The sequence below is a fragment of the Ursus maritimus genome, unplaced genomic scaffold (assembly GCF_017311325.1).
Source record: "Ursus maritimus isolate PB19 unplaced genomic scaffold, ASM1731132v1 scaffold_6, whole genome shotgun sequence".
Taxonomy (NCBI): Eukaryota; Metazoa; Chordata; class Mammalia; order Carnivora; family Ursidae; genus Ursus; species Ursus maritimus.
Window position 1 is genome coordinate 42,550,856 of NW_024426774.1, and position 20,999 is coordinate 42,571,854.

General features: G+C 39.2%; 1 protein-coding gene across 4 annotated transcripts in view; it reads right to left on the bottom strand.

The window, feature by feature from the left end:
• The window catches only part of CTNNA2 (catenin alpha 2), a 952,920-nt gene that overhangs the window by 268,075 nt on the left and 663,846 nt on the right, over positions 1–20,999 (bottom strand). For 3 of the 4 annotated variants that reach the window (XM_008700056.2, XM_008700055.2, XM_008700054.2), the window contains exon 7: positions 3,133–3,213. In XM_008700056.2, the coding sequence (XP_008698278.1) occupies positions 3,133–3,213 (81 nt within the window). The remainder of the gene's footprint in view (positions 1–3,132; positions 3,214–20,999) is intronic. The other variant, XM_040623260.1, reaches the window with a different exon arrangement.

Sequence of the window (20,999 nt, forward strand, 5' to 3'; positions counted from 1 at the left end):
AGCTGGCAGTTATGTTCCCCTAAATCCATTTTTAATTCCAAACAAAATACTCTTAAGAGGATTCTGCTCTACCACTGCCCACTCTCATGGGTTTAATTGGTAAGATGGTTCCAAGCCAATCAATTTTAAATAACACCCTGGGGTTGCTGCAACCTTTTTCATAATTTATGGCTCCCCATTTCTTTGGGATATACTGTCTAAAGAGAGGGGATCCACTTACTTGAAAATCCTACTTAAACAGAAATCCTTTTTATTCAATTACTCTTGATTTTTTTCAAGTACCTACAAATTTAAGTCTACTTTTTTTTTCAATTAGAGAAATCCAGGATAATGGTCACGATTGACTATTTCTTTTTAATTTGGTGACTAGAACTTCACAAGACTCCAGGGTCACCCTTCTGAAGGACACTCCCCAACCTTAGGGCTACGAGGAAGAAGCAAGAAACTGAGAGTGGAAACTTACGGAAAGTCACTAGAAATGTTTTTCTTGGCTTTCAGCTTTTTTTTTCCCATTGTGATTTGATTGCTCTAAATATTGTGTATAGGATTACATGGGTACAGGGAAGTGGACATGGACACTGGAGGGTTCCCAATTAAAATCTCTTCCAATAAGGCTTGTCAGTAATGGAAAGAACAGAAAGTGTTTCAGCCACAGGAAAACATTCACATTCATATTTCAGCCACAGGAAAGCGTTCACAGGGCCACATTACCTTGCTGCTATCAGATACTCAGACAAAACTTTCTTAATCCAATTAACTAGCTACCCAAACCTAAGATGAAGGTCGACCTGAGCCAAGCTCATCAGAGTTGTTGCTTGTTCCATTTGCATAAGTGCTAGGTAGCTTCTGTTTAGATCAGAGAAGCTTTTGTACCACTACAGGTGTACATGGAGAAACAGAAGAGATGGAAAGAAAGACAAAAATATCCCAACATATGGATAGGGATGGAACTGACAGATGGGAACCATCTTAGTTCTAGAAAGGCAAATTGGGAAAGAGAAAGATGTTTGAACCAAATTTGGGGATGTGGTGTGAAATTATGCCATAACTTTTGGATCTTAATATCATGAAACAATTCTCTTTTTCCTTATTCCTCTCAATCTTTGGGAAAGGTGAGCAGAAAAATAATTCTTTTATGCATGGAAAGATTTCAAAGGATGACATACTCCTTCCACTGCCATCCTAAAAGAAGCTCTCCAAGGAACTTGTCACCAAAACATTCCAACTTTTACCATAAATTCCATCTACAAATTTCACCACTATCCTCAGTTAAAAAGAGTAAACCCTTTTCTGAGAATTTTAACACCAGAGTAAAAGTAACTTTATCCATTCCTTCTTAGTAAGACATAAAAAGTTGCTATGATAGGTCCATAAGCTCAGAGAGCTGAGGTTGCCGGCTCCTAAATGTAACAGAATGGTCTCTACTAAAACCAAGAGATTGAGGAGGTGAGAAGACTCAGTTCACAAATTTTGCCTGGTTGACAATCTAGCCAAAGAAAGGGCCTAAAGAAGATGTACTCCCGTTCCTTCAAAATCTGCAATTATCAAGCGTTAGAACCTGTGGCGTAGGAAATAAATGCAGATTTCTTTTGCACTCATTCAATCTTTTACAGCTTACAGATAGCTTACAGTTTTGATTTGGCTCCCTACTGTTATATATAAGAAATGAAGACCAAGAGATGGCAGATTCATAGTTAGTCACACAGCCAGTTCAGTGGCAAAGCTGGAAGTAAAACCCTGGACTCCGGACACCTGATTCAATGTTTCCCATTAACCCCAGTCCCAGTTCCTACTACCCATATTATTTCATATCAGATGGGGATTTGAATGAAGAGATGGTCTAAGAGGGCAAAGAGCTAGATCTGGCCAAATATCTGTTTAGTATAGGAGAATGTTTTATTCTCCCTCATTTTAAGGTAAGATAAAAAGCAAATGCTTCCCCCACAAAGACTTGTTAGCTATGTAAACTTGAGTCTTCATATTCCAGAACTAACTGTGATTTTTCTGGAGGACATTAGCTCAAACATGCCTACAACCTACAGGTGATAGCCTGAAGGAAGCCCAGAAGCTTCCCAGTAGTAATTAGAAGGGGTGTCTTCCTCTCATTCAAACTACTTCTAACATGCTCCTTGGTCATTCTTCCCTAGGCACCTTACTAGTCCTGTCTGTATTTGACATGTAAGAGTAGCGAGTGCTAGATGCAGTCATGCCAGTCTAGCTGTTCCAGCTGCACAAAGTAAGGCTGTTTCTGCCTCAGAGAAGTGGTCGGTTCTAGCTGACTAACGTAATCAACACTTAATGAATGAGATGGATATATGCAAAAGCTACCGGTAGGAGACAGGATGCCTCTCAGGCAGAAATCAAGAGGGGATTTTATTGTAACTTAATGGATGGTATAACTCTTCTAGAAAGAACACTACCAAAGAAAGTGGAGCTCACCACAGAAACAAATAAAATAAGGGTTACAAGACAATGGGGTTACCAGTGTTGATATAGCACTTTCAAGATAAAATGGCGCCCCGGCCGGAGATTTATTTTTCATCCCCAAGAATAGACCTGTCAAACTAATGATACCATGAGCCATTCAAATCATCCAACTAACTTGCCTTGTTTCGGTCCCCAGTTTCTCAAAGAACCATCTGATAAGCAAACATTCCCCTGGTGACTTGGATCCCCAAAAGGAATACACAGGGTCAGAGACATCAATTAGCCCATCAGATTAAGAGTTGTGTTTCTCATTAGCCATCAGCATTCTCATTTATTCATTTCAGGCCTTTGGAGTTGTGGTAAGTAAGAACCAGCAGAAATCAGAGATTGGTTCTTTGTATACCTGGATCTGGAAAACCGAAAAACAGGTACAGAAGGTAGTGAATTCATCAAGTCTCTATCTGGGCAGATTGTTTCTGGGCAGTGAGCGTGCTGCCTCTTCACAGGGTGTTACCACACCCCCTGAGGCTGGCGCAACTGTCTGCTCAGCAGACTCTCCCTTGTTGATGAAATGCTTCTGTGTATTTGCAGACGCTCTGAGGAACAGCAATCTGAACGTCAGCTCTTAGAAGGCACCCTGCGAAAGGACATTCTTCGAAACCACCACTCAGTACCATGCACTTAAAACAGAAACAAAAACAGTACCTGTCTCCTTAGGTCTCTTGTTTTCTTGGTCATCTTATCAATTGCAATGTTTAAAGGATCTCCTTTTTCTTTTCTTCCAGTCTATTAAGAGAAGAGAAACAATCTCTGGTTTAGAAAATTCAATGTTAGAGACATTAAAATTAAAAAAAAAAAAATTCAGAAACACACTTGACTGGTAGAATCCAAGCAAGAGAGAAAGAGAGAGGGAGAGAGAGGAAATTCTTTTTAATACACAGCTATTATGTGTTGGTTTTCTAAACTCTAAAGTTGGTTTTCTCTGAAATAAAAATTTAAATTGCTGAAAAACAATACATTCTCAGGATAGTTTACACATATGTCCATACTCAACTTCATGCAAGTATGTTTTCTTCCCGCTCCAGACATTCGCCAATTAAGTAACCACAGGATGTTTGCTTTTGCCTTCAAATACAAATGTTTTTTGCTGTTCTCTCATGTAAGCACAGTTCTAAATAGAAAATGATTGAGATGATAAAAACTAAATTAGAAAAAAAAATTAAAATAAATCACCAGAATTCAAAATTTCATACCAATATATCCTAGGCCATATTGTAACTTCTATATCAAAGTCAAAAGAGATGCTTTACTACAAAATACAGCGTTTGTAATCTCTGTTCTGGCATGCACTGGGATGTTAAACATGATAATATGGAACCCACAGCTTGAAATCATAAGGAAAATGTCTCTTATGACTCTAAGAGGCAGAGGTAAAGGCAAAACAAACAAACAAATCTCTTCTTTAATAAATTATTCACTTAGAAGTTTGGAAGTTTCATTGAATAGTTTCTTTTTCTCTTTTCCTTGTTTTTTCCTTCTTTTCTTCCTTCCTTCCTTTTTTTTTTAAGGTTATAGTAAAACAATTAAACCAAATAAAATAGAATCTCCATTATCTTTTTAAAACTACAACAGGAACAACAAAATTCCCATGGATGGAAAGCTCTACATAACTTTATGGATGGCATTATCTTCCCTTTAAGAGAAAATTCTTTCCAAAGGCTTTGTCAAATCTATTAAATTATCTATCCTTTAGTGAAACACCCTACAGATTTATTATTTATGGTCCCAGTGGCAAGTCAATTCTTGTTCCATACTCAAATCTCTGTAGAGTCATACAGATCTCTATAGCAATTTGTGTATATGATGAAATGATAACAAGATAGTGTGTTTTGAGGATCCATAGAAATTGCCATTCAAGAGATTTCTAAATATTCTCTTCCAATGACAAAATCCTGTATACGTAAAGCTGATATATACACATCAGGTCCACTTACAACTAGATTTAAAGCAGTCATTTTTTCTGCAACTTGCTTAATTATTTTTTTTTCTGAACAAATGTCAGATGTATAACCCTATACAGTTTTTATTAAAAAGCCAAAACCAGAGTATATGTCTGTATATTTTTAACCATCTAAAATCTTATAAATCCCCACATCTTCTCTACTCTCTAAACTCATATTCTGACCCTTTCACATGTATATACTGACGTTTATAAATAGAAGGAGCTTAAAATAAAGTGGTACATTTTACAAAGTTAAAGTATCAGTGTACAAATAGCTCCAAGAAAAGAAAACTGTATGGAGAAGAACAATGTGCTGCATTATCTGTGGAGGGAAGCTGGTTACACAGCAAGTGTGACTTGGGTGCCCTGTCTCCATATTCAGGTATGCCGTAAGTGTAGCAGCCAAAACTGCTGCTTTTCTCTTTAGCTTTCTCCTTGCAAACAGGATGTCTGCCATTAAAATATGAGAAGGTCTAGGCTATGATCATTCTGAGAACCAGATTTCCTATGTCCTTTCCATTTATGACAGTAATAAAACCTTACTTTGAAAAAACTAACAGTTACGAGTTTGGTTTAAAATGTGGCTATGAGAGAAGGAAACTGGATCACTGAACTTTTCAATGTAAAAAAACAAAAAAATCAAGACAGTGTGAATACACAAAATGATTACTAAAAAAAGAAAAAAAACAAAAAACTAAGTGTTAGACACTGGGATCTTTTCTTCCTGCCAGTGGCATCTCATTATTGCCATTTGAGAAATGAAAAAATAAAACCAGAACAGGCCTGTGATTAGGGAGAGGGCTATAAGGCACTGGCCTCAGATATGACATTTATGGGGGTACCAAAGAACTCAGTAATCAAGATATATATTATTTTAATGCAGTATTTTCAAAAATCAAATTAATGCAAATAAATCCATGTTCAACAAGATACCAACATTTTAAACAAAAACAGGATGCCACAGGGCAAGGATTAGGGTAAGGCAAGTGAAGTGAATCATGTAGGTCAGATATTTCTTAATTTTAAATTTAAGAAAATCGGGGATGGGGATGAAGGAGCGCACTTGTCATCAGGTATTGTATGGAAGTGCTGAATCACTACATTGTACACTTGAAACTAATATTACAGTGTATGCTAACTACCTGGTATTTAAATAAAAACTAAAAAAAAAAGAAAACTGAGGAATGCATGTATACTAAAAAGAGATTAAATCACGGTTTACCTACAATTCAAATTTAACTGAGTTCCTGTATTATCCTGCGCTAGATCAGGCAACTTTACCCGCAGGGGTAATAGTGACGCTCAAGATTGTAACTGGGGCTGTTAACGGACACAGGTGGGAAGGCTCCATTGTCTCATTCTGTGAAAAGAAGGGCAACATGGGATTCTTTATCCCATTTGGGATCAATAATCTGTAACTGCAAAGCATATGTTCATTAGATGGGAAGCATAATTTTGGTCACTTTGAGAAGCTCACAAAAAGTGAGATCTATGACCCTCATGCTCAAGGAGCTCCTAATTCAGGTGAGTAAACCAGAACATGAAATTAAGACCACTAACAACTATGCAGAGAGACTAACACTCTAACAGGCTAAATTAGTTGCTCAGAAGAGGGAGATGTTGCATTTGGGAAGTCAAGTAATCTCACAGAAGAGTGGGCGAATTTAGCGACACAGGAAGTCCTGGGTAAGATCTGAATAGGAAAGAGGGAGGTACTTGAAGGGCGGGCAGGGTGGAAAAAGGAAGACACCCAGGCAAGAAGCAGCAAGGCGGGTTCTAGGAGGACAGTGAGTGGAACGGTACAGGCTTTTCTCTAGGATGTGAAGGGACAGGTTTGACAAATTGGAGAGACAAGCTACTGTTATAAGAGCTTCTCTATTGTGTGGTTACTGCCGACTATATTTTGATCTGCAAACTCAGAGGATCTTTGGTGACATTAGCATTCCATGTCACTGTGTTGTCAGGATTCTGCTTATGTAATATTTGCAATCCTGGGTTTCTTCAGCTTCTCAGTTTTTGGCTAAAGACAACCAAAAAAATGCAGATGACTTAGGTGCCATATTTGTTCTATTTAGAAAGGCTGGATAATGGTAAAGCAAGGACTAGAACTTTGGAAATTTTGGCTACCAGCTGAAGTTGTTAATGCATTGGCCCTTTGTTGGCTCTAATTTCTTTAAATAAGGTATGTATGCAGGAATAATGGTGGTAGATCCTTAATGCTCAGATTAACACAGCAAATGGGGACTAGCAAACCATCACTTCATGCTTTTCTGGGCTCTAATTAGGTTGGCATTTGGACATACTTTTAAAATTATCAGCTTAAATTGAACAGGAAGCCAATCACTGAGACAAAAAAAAAAAAAAAGTATCGCCTCCTAGTGGCAATCATCCATTAGTAGGCTCTGTGATCTTGGACTACCAATTTGCCCATTTTTTATGTCTGAGTTTTCTCATGAACACAATGGATAGTATAATATATGCCCTGTCTTTTCACCAGGGACAATCAATCGTGATGTCAATGTGCTGGAAAAAAAAAACACATTAACAGTATTCAGAGTAATTAGGAAAGCATTTTTGCAGTGGAAAAAAATGAGAGAATTGATTTGGAAGCTATGTAGAAACTATTTTTGGGTTACCCGGAGTTCTGCTTTCTCTACTCATGCAGACAATATATGAATGAAAATTTTGCTAAAAACGAGAAGCCCTACAGGAAAAGTTCTCTTTAAGGAAGGAATATTTGGGACAGTTCATTTTAAATAGAGAACTAATATGAGATATTTCTAAGAGATGAAATAAGGGCAGAAACTCCAGATAAATGTCTTTTCCATAACAGGTTCTTAGATATATTTGTTAAATAACTAAGGATTTGATCGTCTAAAGCAAATTCTAGTTCGTAGGGAATCAACTAGAAGCCTCACCCAGCTCTCCCTCCCTCACCCTCCAAGCTCTATAAACTAAAAATAGTTTAACAAACTGAAGTGAAAGGAGACCTAAGTGTTCATTTTGACAGCATCGCCTAATAATAAAACAAAAGTGTGTTGTCTTAAGTCAGTCATTCACTTACTCCCTGCCTTTGCTAAAGAGAAGAAAACAAAACCAATCATAACCACTCTCTGCCAATAGCTATCTAAATAATCTGGCAAGTTCTCTAGACCCTTCACCTATCATCTGTCCAACAGAGGGGCCAGAGACAAGTTACAGAACCAGGAAATGTGAGAGCCCGAGAAACCATAAAGAATATATCCCTCGTTACTGGGAAGCTCTCATTGCCCTGCAGAGGGCTGGAGGATCTCTAAAATGTGACTAATGCTTTCTCTGTGGTATTGCCGTGAACAGTAACAGAAATAGAATTTTTTAGAGTTAGCACAGCCCCTAACCCAGCAGAGGTAACTCGATCAGTGTTAGTTTCCTCTCCTCCCTCACCCCATGGGTCCCCTCAAAGCTGAGGACAACAACGTCCAAAGAGATGAACTGATTCCGATCACCTCACTACTTAGTGTCTGACTAGAACCTCTCTCCTCCAAGTCCAGGGATTTTCCATTCCATGTCTAAACCATCTTCCATCTCTAAAATTCTAGGATTCTGTGATTCTATAGAGTTTCACATGTTTCCGTTCAAAGGTTATCAAAAACACTAAAAATAGAAAAATCACAGTTTGAGTTATATTTCCTTTGTCACGTTTTGTCCACGGATCTTGTGTGCCTTTCTCAGACATGCTCCCCACTTGCCTTCTTTATCTTCACAGAGAGATGTGAGTGAGTCTGCAACAGAGATAGCCGTTTAATAAATATTGTTATTAAAAAAAAAGAAGACGACAGGCGGGAGTCTTCTTTCACATTGCTGCAGGCGACTTTCCTAGTTGCCATCTGTTATGCTAGGGAGGTGCATGATTATTAAACTTTGTTTTAGAATTTGGGCTCTATTTTACAAAACACATTTGGAGTAGATCCAGGGTTTGAACTGATGGGAGGAAAAGAGAATGAATTTCCTGATTTGGATTTTTATAGGGAATCCTTTATTCTCCCATTCTCTGGCTCTGAACTCAAGTCCAGTTTGCCAAAGTATCAGATGCTGTCAAGGAGATGTTCATGTTTCCATTTAATCCTACATAAAAGGATTGGGGACATTAATAGAAATTTTGATTTTTCACAATTAGTCTTCAGGAACAAGTCAATATTTTAGTTCAATAACTTGTTTATATTTGCACCTTTGGGAAATAAAAGCCTCTCTCTTTTAGATAAGGATCCTCTTTTTCCTTCTTTCTCTCTTTTTTACTATATTAATATCCATCACCACTTCTGAAATACTGAAAAGGTATGCAATATATTTATATTATATGCCAAATATTATACAACTGATACCAGCTCCCTAATTTATAAAACAAACAAACAAACAAAAAAGGAATATTGATTTAAAATGTCTGAAATTGAATATTTACTTAAAGGCCCTTTCTGATCCCACCCTAAACACATAATTCAGCACAAGTGTCCCTCATGGAGGCCCTGGGAATATAAATCATTTCAGTGCTACCATTTCAGTGCTTCCCCCAGACCCATGGTTTTCTGTGAGTTTCGGGACACGATATTAATGTGGGAAAGGCTGTGAGGAGCCAGATGTCGATCACTCTTTTCCTTTTTCTAAAGGTATCTGCCAACTTGATTGAATGTATGAGAAATCTTCAAAATATCATATAGCTGTGATTCTAATATATTGAATGTGTAGGGAGCTAATCAAATGCCCAGTCTTCAAGTTGTTGTTATTTGAAAGAAGTGGCAGTCAAAATCATCAGAATGGCAGAAAGCAATAATGTGCCACGCACTTTATCTCCAACACATTTTCCTGTCATTTAAACCTATAATTTAGACAACAGGAGGGAGGAGAAAAAATTATCTATTGATCCAGCAGTCATCCCATCATATTTGGAAGGTTGCCCATATACCCTCAAACCCTGAATATAGGAATCATATTCTTATTTCGAATGGTACCATTATTTATGGAACCTTGAACATTTCATAATACCTTCATATTATGTGTAAATAACAGTCTTGAGAATGTGGATCTTTCTAAACATTTCCTTTTCACTAGCTATGGACATTTCTCTTGGAAAAGAAATGGGTGATATCTCTCTAAAATGGATAAAAATTTAGCAGTGGCCACAAATCAAACCCATGATCAGGATACTTTGACCATGTCACAATCCAGCTTTCCTGGAACCTGGGATGAATGGGGTTAGGTGGAGGGGTAGATACAGGTAGAAAGAGAAAAAACGAATGACAACATGTCAGGGCAAAAATGTATCTGACACTTCTCTGAGATCTTGTCAATACTCAAGGAAAGAATCATCAATATATAAGATAAGAGGGGTGCCTGGGTGATTCAGTCAGTTAAGTGTCTGCCTTTGGCTCAGGTCATGATCCTGGGGTCCTGGGATCGAGCCCCACATCAGGCTCTCTGCTTAGCAGGGAGCCTGCTTCTCCCTCTCCCTCCTGCTCTACCTGCTTGTGTGTTCTCTCTGTCAAATAAGAAATAAAATCTTTATATATATAATACATATATGTGTGTGTGTGTGTGTGTGTGTGTGTATAAGAACATCAAGGGGGCATTATTGGTAAGGCTCCCAGACCCTATTTATTGGCCCAGCATTATCAGTACACGCATTGGACATATTCTCCATTACATACATTTATACTTTCCATTATACACTAAGTTGTAAAGTAACACTTCATGAGGATGGTCTTTACTTTGTTTATCATTATATCCTTGGCACCTATGCCTGGCACATAATTGGCATCTGATAAACCATATTAAATCCACGAATGAAACACACGGGCTTCTGAATCCAGGTGCACCTAAAGCCAAAGTATCTATCAATGGATTTCCTGCTGAGATGAGTGAATCAATTCCCCTTATGCTTCTTTATGTTGGGTTTCTCTCAGACAACAAACAAAAAAGTCCTGACTAAATCAGAGACCTTAAAATACCAGACCAAAATAATATGAAGGCAGGATGGTAGAAGGGGGTAAGACCCTGGCAAGGTCTGCTATGGACATAGCCCACAGCACTATCTGCGACCTCAGGCCTTTGCTTCACTCATAGGATTTTCCCTAGCACTAATTCCTGCCCAAGCTCTAAATCCTAATAAAAACCAATTAGTCACTAGACTTGAGAATTTTTCCATCAATAAATCTCCAAGACTTCTGCTTTCCTTCAAATCCTTCTGCTCATGGAACCACCTATCCCAGTGTAGCTCTCTAACACCACATTAACACCTTTGTTGATTTCCCTCCCTCATAATCCTCAGTACGGACTGCCAAAACCAAGCTTTTACTTCTCAGGCTCAATCCCTCAGTTTCTACTTAATTTTTACTGGATCCTTAATTTCTACTAAACTATTGGGCCTGTAGTTTAAATTTTCATAGTCAGATTTCCTTTTTGTAATTGCCTGCCTCTCTAATTAATTTGTTTTTTTCAACAATTTACAAACTTTTTGTCTTGTGTTAGTGCCTGGAAGAAAGGGGCCATTCTCTCTTCAACCATTTGCCTAATTAAATGTTACCCATTCTTCCAGAAACAGCTCAAAATCCTCCTCCTCTAGGAAGTATTTTTAAATTGATCTAGCCCTTAAAGATCTTTCCCTCTTTTGACCGTATTTTCCAACCAGGTACTGTGCCAAAGGATGCAGACGTTAACAATTTACCATCCTGCATTATTTATTAAGTTTTCATGTGGCTGTAGAGTAGAATCTGAGCTTTTTGTCAGTGGTGAATGTCTGAGTTTTCTCCCAGAAAACTTAGTATGAAACTCCTAAGAAGTGCCCCGGAAATACCTGCTCATATATAGAGAAACGGACGCTCCAAGTAGCACCTGTAGCTAGGAAGAAGGTGTGCGAGGGATGAATGATTTGGAAAATGTCGGGTCCTAAAAATAAATGTCACCTATTTCACAATTTTCTGCTCAAAACCATAGGAAGTGGTTGGCACCTGTGTAATGTTACAATTCTTGCTCCTTTACTTACTTTATCAACACAGGTGTAGTCCTCAATGATTATCTGCCAGACAACCCTGCACAGAAGTTATTTTTCATGAAAGCCCACTCTACCCCCCAGCTCCCAACCTTGGTTTAATTAACCACACATTCCTTCAAAGCCTGAGAGGGACCATGAACTGGGAAAACTGCTAAAAAATGCCATTTTATCTTTACAGTTGAGATGAAAGTAGCGAAGGCAAAGTGCAAATTTCCATTGATTTTATAGACACACAAAAACACATACATACCCACACTAAATAAATCATTTAAATTTCAGTGGAATTTAAACTTCCACTTCGGTTTTAAGTGCATATCCCCCCAACCACTCAGTTACAGTTAAAGCTATCAGCACCCAAAGGATCCCTAGAGTCTGGCGTTTTTTAACTTCTCAAAAAGAGGTCAGTAACTGCATCCATGTTGTTGAGAGTTCACAGAAATCAGAAAACACTGAGGAAGAGGGTTACCTTAGTTTATGTAAAGTCTATCTGTACAGCCCCCTTGCCTTAGCCTCCCTGTGCCTCATCTAACAATCTATCAGGGGCCGGTTCATGTTGTAATTCCTTCATCACACATTCCTGACCTCTCAGTTCACAGGAGCCCGTCCTCCTCTGAGTGCTTGCAACCATCTATATCATTATCTTTATCATCAAAATAGCTATTTATTTGGTGTTTTATGAACAATTTCCACTCAGGTAACACTCATATATTATGCAAGTCTCTTACATTGTTAATTAAATTTCAGATATCTAAAGCAAATCCCTTGCATTAATTGAATTTCAGATATCACACTCTGAAGGTAAAATACAAATATACAGATGCGTCATTATGATATTGTCTTGTTCAGAAACTTGTCATGATATAATCATATATCTGTTCCTTCTTCCCAGTTGGAGGCACAGGAGCTTAAGGGCAGTGTATGAGTCAACTCAGGCTGCCATAACAAAATCCTATGGACTGGGCGGTTAAGGAACAAATTTTTTTTTTTTTTTCTCACAGTTCTGGAAGCTGAGGAGTCCAAGACCAATTTTCAGTAGGTTTGGTTTCTTTGAGGGCTCTCCCCATGGATCATAGACATCTACCTTTTCACTATGTCCTCACGTGGTAGAGAGAGATCAAGCAAGCTCTCTGGTGTCTCTATTTTTAATCTTCTCATGAAGTCCTTACTCTAATACCTCACTTAAACCTAATTACTTCCCAAAAGCCCCATTTCCAAATACCATCACACTGGGGTATTCATCAACATATGAATTTTGGAGAGACATAATAGTCCATAGCAGACAGGAAGTTGTCAGCCAATTATATATCCTTGAAACCCTAAAACTTCTTACACAGTGCCTTATGCAGAATGGGTGTTGAGCAAATTAGAAATATGTATAGATATGTACATACAAATATGTATTGAATATAAATGAAGTAATTTATATTCTGGCTGCTTGTCATAACTTCATGATATGGATCTTTGGCAGTAAGGCTACTTCTGGGCAGAGGTAGAGTGAAAAGGAAGTTGTATTGGTAGCTTCACCAATGGCAGAGTAATATTGCTGCCAACTCTCTTTCCACACTCATTCTCCTCCTTCCCTGTTCAAAAATCTCACCTAACCAGGAAGAAGATGGAAATCGAAGCCTATAATCACATGTACAGAATTAAGATACATGACAAGAAACATACAAAGAGTAAATACCTTTTATCAAATCCTTCTCTCAGAATAGTGCGAGGTGAGGGTAGATAAGCTTGAGGACACTAGATACCAAAAGAGAATAGGTTTGATGAAATGGTGCTTCTAAGAGAGGAGCAGAACCCTGACTGGGACAAATAAGCAGGCCATGCTAGAGAACACCTGGGATCCTTCTGTTGGCCAACCCTACAGCAAAGGAATGGGAAGAAGTTTCCTGGGGAACACTGGGAAGAGGAAACTCACAGTTTAGGAGTACTGAGCACTTTTTGCATACCCAGAAGACCCTCAAAGAGATTTCCCTGCACACTTCAGAACCAAGCCTATTTCCCCTGCCCAAATCAAATCTGACTTCTTTTGGTCTTTGCCAAAGCCCATGAAGACTGCTCCTCCTATTCTCTCCAGCATCACCACCAACCAATCTTGGCATAAGCCTTCCTCTCATGCTCTCTCGAAAAGCCCAGCACTATCTGGAAAGCAACCTCATAGATCCTGATACCTTTAAGCCTTAGCACTATGAGGGACTAAAAGAAAATAATACTTGGACAATCAAAATAACTGAAGAACTATTTTATTTATACATTAGCAAGCCCAAATCTAAAGCTATTCACTTCATTTTTAATCCTTTGGTGTCGTCTTTTATTTTCTAGGAGCAGAGCTTATGAAGCCTTGGGCTCTCTCTCCACTTCACAAATCCATCCCCAAGCCAGAATGGAAGTAGACTGCTCCCCACCTCCAGCCCCACCCAGGAGGCCACTGGCACGTGACCAAGGGGCAAGCAGGGGCATTTCCTGAGGCCTCTCTGATGCCCTTCTCCCTGAGAATGCTTGCAATCTGCCCCATAACATAATCATCTCTTGGGGCATTTGCTCACACTTGGAACTGATGAAAACTTTATGAGGCAAATAGCATTTTTGCTGCATGATAGTTAAAAACTAAACTAAGTAGAAAGCAGGCCGAAACCCTGGAACACATGTCTCACATCGTCCCAAATATTCCTCACTATGTGGCTCCTATAAACACCATCTGCTGTGTTAATTTGTAAAGAATTACAAGGTTCTTAAAATTACACTTTGCTCTCTGTAGTGTACACTGCGTCTATTAAGGGGGGGGGAGGGCATTGAGAATGTGTATCACATCTAGGCAGACGCTGAGATCTTTCTCCTTCTAGGCTGGGATCTTGCTGAAAGTTTGCTAGGGCTGCATAGAATTTTAAGAAGTGTATCATATTCTCCCCAACCAGCTGTAGGAAAATAAAATAAAATAAAAAAATAAAATAAAATAAAATAAATACAACAAAGCCTTTGCCCTAGATTATAATTCCAGCATCTTAAACATTTTCAAGTTGTGTGCACATCTCCCACTTCGTTGGATGCTCATGACAATACGAAATCCTTAGCTGTAAAGTCAAAGAGGGTGAATAACCAAAACTGAGAGAACTTCTTGGGTGAGACTTAATTCTCCATTGCTGACGCTTCACTTTCAGGGTCTCCTCAGAGCCCTCAGCTGGTAAATGGGAGTGTTTCTCAATTGCTTATCCCTGTCTTCTCACAAAGCCAGAAGAGGAACATCTTTGTTCCCAAACACACATCTCTGAGAGCACAGGGTTATGGTAGCAGGCTGCTAAATGTACATTGTAGGTAAATTAAGTCCCCAGAGGAGGTGCTGGTTAAACGGTAATACATGGTGGCTAGAAATAAGAAGGTAAATAGGAGAGTTTGGGGCTCAATAATCTTTCAGCTAGAAACTGTCAACGTGACAAAGCTGTTGCAAACACAGGTTCCTAGGCTCCTCTATTCAGTACCCCTGGAGTAGGCTGCAAATCTTCATTTTTTAATAAGTATTTAATAATTATGGACAAGCTCTGGAAACACAGGGATAGTTCAGAGGGTACCAACCTGAATAATCATTTGTTTAGTCAAAATCTTTCCAATTGTGGCCCAGGAATCTGCATTTTCAGATTTCCATGAAGTTCTACTGATCAGTCAATTTTGGAAGCCAAGAGGTTTGGTAAACCTAAAATAGGTGGTAAACCTAAACAGGACCAAGGATTACAATTACAAGGCAATTCTGCTTAATTCTTGATCAATTAGTTACTCTAGCTCGAAAGCATACGTTTCTGAACCAAAACAAAACTGTACTGCCTGAGAAATCAAAACTAGACACAGCCTGCCACATCATTTCATAAAAAGTCCCCACATAAAGACATAGAAAGTTAAATCAGCTTCCCAAATTCCTTGTCTGTCATTATTACATCTATGCATAGACATCAAAATAAGACTAGCTAGATGCAATGAACATAGAAATAAAGAAGGATGCTGATCTCACCAAAACATAGAGTGTTTAAGAAAATTTTGCAACTTCACACACAAACTATAAAACAGGATCCTGATCCAGGCTGATCCTGATTTCAGAGCTTCTACTGGTAAACCCAAGTCTACACTCCGCTAATTTCCCAACATTTTCTGAAAATGTACTCCCAATCTTTTCTTTCCATGGTCACAATCTCTGTAATCCCTTAAAAGAACATCCTGGTCCTCAGAGAAGAGTTCCTTTGAGCACCCCATAATAACCTTCTATCTGCCATCTTTACCTTCTTTTCTCCAGCCTGAAGCAACATCCTTAGGCCAGATCAGACCCTGCCGCTCCCTGACCACACAGCCCACATAGAATTCTCCTTTCTCTCAACCACAATAGCAATGAGCATAGTCCTTTTCCGATGTTCAGCCATAGCATCCCCTCAGACAAATCCCTGCATAGCCTTCTTTGGGCAAGCTGGCACTGAGTGGTCTCACCCCACATCCCTCATAGTCAGACATCTGGCTATAGATACCTCCTGACTTCCAAGCTCTGGTGAAAAAGGCAGGGCTCAGGCTAAAGGTTGTTGCTTGAATTTTCTCTGTTCACTCTAAGCAAGCTGAACTGAATGAACTACTGATGTTTCCAATTAAATCATCAATCCCATGAAAAACTGGATTCTTAACACTGATTGTAAGAAAATAAATTATTTGAACAGGTTGGTAATAACCCCCGAATTGTTCGGTGATACAACTACCAATTGCATTTATAATGCAGTAGAGTAAAATAAAAATATTGTAATCATATTTTGCATTTCAATGTATATCTATATGAATGTGTGTGTTAGTAGTTCAACTGCCATTATCACTTAACTGTATGGGTACCCTCTCCACTAGCAAAGTGTAAGCTGTATGAGAGAAAGATCAGGGGCGCCTGGGTGGCTTAGTCGTTAAGCGTCTGCCTTCGGCTCAGGGCGTGATCCCAGTGTTCTGGGATCGAGCCCCGAATCGGGCTCCACGCTCCACTGGGAGTCTGCTTCTTCCTCTCCCACTCCCCCTGCTTGTGTTCCCTCTCTCGCTGGCTGTCTCTCACTCTGTGTCAAATAAATAAATAAAATCTTAAAAAAAAAAAAAAAGAAAGATCACATTTCCCTGTATTAGGTACAATGTCCACAAAAGGAGTTTCTTTTGTACACAATAAAGCCTTGTACAGTTGACCTGTGAACAATGTGGGGGTTAAAGGCACTAAACCCCCACACAGTTGAAAATCCATATACAACTTCTGATTCTCTAAAAATTTAACTACTAATAGCCCCTACTCCTGACCAGAAGCCTCACTGGTAACATAAACAGCCAATCAACACATATTTTGTATGTTATATATAAAAATACTGTATTCTTACAATAGAGTAAGCTAGAGAAAAGAAAACATTAGGAAAATCACAAGGAAGATAAAATATATTTACAGTACTGTATGTATTCATCAAAAAAATCCACATATAAGTGGACCCATATAGTTCAAACTGTATTTTTCAAAGGTCAACTGCAGTTAGTGACAAGATAACTCACTCCTACAGGGTAGAGAGAATCAAAGTACTTTCTTGCCAAGCTTTCCTGGGTGAATGAACTGAGAAAGGTAAATCCCAAATCTTAGTCTTTCCAGAATCTAATCCTAACCTGTTCATTTGCATCCATGACTATCTATTTGGCCATGTTCAGCCATGGAAATACACATGCCAGCTCCAAGGGTCATCTTAGTCTCCCCACTGCTTGTGACATTAACACTTAGAGCAAGGAGAGATGGATCCTCTGATAAAGAAATCAGTGTTATCTCATTCTTACGTAAAATTGAAATGCTAATGTAATTGCCAGTCTGAACCACCATCTGCCCTTCCTTCATGCCCTCCCCCATGCCTTCCCTTCCTTGAAAGAATTTATGAAGTAGACAGAAATAGTATTAAGTTATACCTTGGCTCTGATACCTATGAGCTGTGTAACCCTTGGCGATTTACCTAAACTCAGTGAATCTCAGTTTTCATCTGTAAAGTAGTGGAAATGATACCTAACCCAAGATTGCTATGAGATAATGCATGCAAAATATCAGTCTCTGAGTTTAGCATGGAAATGGTATTGCTGGTAATGGAAATGGTCAAAAACAAAACAAAACAAAACCAAACCAAAAAACCTGATTTTTTTCCCTCTCTTGATAGCAAACTTAGGGAAAACACAGTGCTCAGCATCTGAACCATGAAAAGATGCAAGATAGATGGATTGACTGTCTAGGGAAAATAAGTTGATTTATAGGCTGGATCTGAGTTTACCACAACTTGCCATTTGAAAATCTTTTAACATCTGAGTGGTATTTAACATTCATGAAATTTTTACCATTTTAAAGTCCATATGACACAATTCAAGTATAAGGCAAATGAAAAAGGATAACCAGACACGGACCCTGAAATTTCACTAAAAACATAATGAAGAATATAAAATTTGATGGCTGTTGTTTCTTGTGCTAGTGAGGGACGGGGAACAAATGTTGGGGACTGATTCCTCCTTTTCAGTCCTATGCAGAGGTAAGAAATGAGCAATGAACACACTTTAGTGATGATTTTAGTCACACTGAGCACCTGTACCTAGCTGCCAGCAGGAGGGAGATTCTCCAAGCAGCATGAGTGGACTCTATCTCAGTCACCCTCTTTGGCACAAGGAAGGGAGGGCCTTGCTGAAATGATGCCACAGGCCTATCATGTCTGCCCCTGTTGATGCGGAGTCAGTGAGAAGAACTACTAACAACTTACATATACCACAGTAAGTGGGGGCTGCCAGAGATGGATCTGAGCAGCGAGGACACACTTCTTTTTCAAGTATGGCTTTCACCAGGATGCAAAGTCTAGAGATCTACCATTACAGAATGATTTTACTTTGTTTATAAGGACTCTTGTAGTTCCCTGGTAAAATACTAACAAAATTGAGAAAGAATTTACTTAAGTAGATAATTTGCTTACTGGCTTTTCACCTGTTTCTCCCATTAGACTATAAACTTCATGGGATTAATGACATCATCTGTCTAGTTTACCTATATGTGTATTTCACTAAGTCCAGTCCCTGGCACAAAGGTTCTCATTGGATCAGTGACATAAAATAGTTATCATTTTGGGAAATAGAAAGATGATCTCTAAAGAGAACAGAAGAGTAGAAGGCAAGAAACTCCTGTGTGGGGGCTGGGTGAGGGAAGTCTAAAATACATTCTGGTTCTGTAGGAAAGGTGCTGATCAAGGTATTTAGGTTTTAAAAATTAGACATATCCACAACACTAACCAAAACAACCACAAAACACTAATGGGAAAAAAGAAATCAAATAATTGTAGGGATATGAGGAACACAATAATAAGAAGGAGGAAGAAGAGGAGGAGGAGAAAAAGAAGAAAAATAAGATAGTTATGGAGATTAAGGCAAAAGGTGGCTGAGACTTTACCCTGAAGCTGGGGAACTCCAGTATTGTGGTGAATCCAAAGTAGGAACTACAAAGAAAGGAAAAGAAAAGGAAAGGAAAGGAAAGGAAAGGAAAGGAAAGAAAAGAAAAGAAAAAGGAAGGAAGGAAGGAAGGAAGGAAAGAAGAAAGAAAGAAAGAAAGAAAGAAAGAAAGAAAGAAAGAAAGAAAGAAAGAAAGAAAAAGGAAAAAGGAGGAACTACCAGGAGAACAGCCAGTTACTATTACTGAGACAGAAAGCACTAAAAGGTAGTCAAAAAAGAAGTTAGAAATCAGGAACTAGAAGGGATGCTCAAGTCTGGAGTAAAATCAGCATTAAGTCTGACTTGAGAAGGAATCACCATGTTATGGGTACAAGTTCTTTCATTCCCTGTGCAGAAGCCAGACTGGTCCAAACTCAAAATGCCTGGGCAATCTACCTTCTCTCCCCAACCTACATGTGAACAAGCACAAGCCCAGGCTTACCACCACCCCGCTATGCACCTTCCTACCCCCTTCCCTTCTTCCCTATCCAGAGAGCTCTACAGAAAGCCTCATCCACAGAAGAGCCCTCCCACCTGAGTCCCTTCTCCAGGACTATCCCAACCCAGTCATTGCCTTCTTTCCCTTGTAATAAATCCTGCTAAGTGGAAAATATACAAACAGAAGAACTCCCAAACCAATCCACATTAAATATAGTCTCAGTATCCCAACTTTGGGTTCCAAACTCAGTGACTCCGGGGATAGGACCATCAAGCACTGGAGCAGGTTTCCATCTGCAGTGGTCTGGGCCAGTATAGACTTTGTATGCTGTGAATCACACCAGTTAGGTTGACCTCTGTCTCTATGTGGCCTGTGTGCTCTATGTGGTCAGCCACCACATTCTACTTCAAATAAAATACAACTCTGGCAAAGAATTAAGTATTTATTGAGCATTTACTTGATATCGAGCCCTGTGGGGTGTGATATGGGCTGAACTATGTCTCCCCAGAATTCATGAGTTGAGGTTCTATCCCAACCCTTCACCTCCCCTTACCTCAGAATGGGATTGCATTTGGAGATAGGTCACTAAAGAGATAATTAAGGTTACATGAGATCATTAGAGTGGCCCCTAATATAATAGGATTTGTGTCTTTAAAGTGGAGGAGATTAAACACATAAAAACACAGGAAAAGACTATGAGGTAGAGGATGGTCAGTTACAAGCCAAGGAGAGAAGCCTCAGAACAAGCCCACCCTGCAGAAACCTTGATCTCGGACTTCTAATTTCCAGAACTGTGAGAAAATAAATTTCCAGGGCTACAAATCCCAGGCTGTGGTACTTTGTTATGGTAGCCATAGCAAACTAATGCAGTGTGTGACAGGAAACACTAGAGTAACAATTTGCTGAGGTTTTGCTTCCTGTTAAAATACATTACTGACTCAGGCTAGTAAGGAGTCTAAGAGGGCTGAGGTGGGGTCAGGGAGGGAAGGTGTGACTGTCTCCAGCAATCCTAACTGATTTCTCAGAAAGCTCTTCAGTTTTTCACAGCATGAGGGCTATATCAATCAATTTGTCCAATTAAGGAAGAAGCCCCATCTCATCCAACAATTGGAAAATGGGTTTCTCAAGTCCCAGAACACATTTCTTGCTCCAAATGCCAGAAGGCTTCCTCAGTCTTTCTCAAGCACCTCTAAGAGTCCTGCAGCTCTTATTGAAAACCCGTAGCTATCAGATACAAGATAGATAAATAGAGGATAGATGATAGACAGAGCCATTTAAAGTAATTTTCCTAAAAGACCCTCAGATATTTCTCATCGCACAGAACAGCCAAAAACAATTTAATCTCATGTTTCCTCACAATTTAATTGCAGTGAAAACGTGACTGCTGTTCCCTGTAAGCTTGCAAGTGCTTTTGATTAAGAAACCTGAATGGGGGGGGTGCACATGGGTGATTCAGTCCATTAATCCTCCAACGCTTGATTTCTGCTCAGGTCTTAAGATCGACCCCGCATCAGGCTCCATGCCCAGCCTGCAGTCTGCTGGAGATTCTCTCTCCCTCTGCCCCTCCCCCAGCTTGCTCACACACACTCTCTCTCTCTTGCTCTCTCTCAAAATAAATAAGT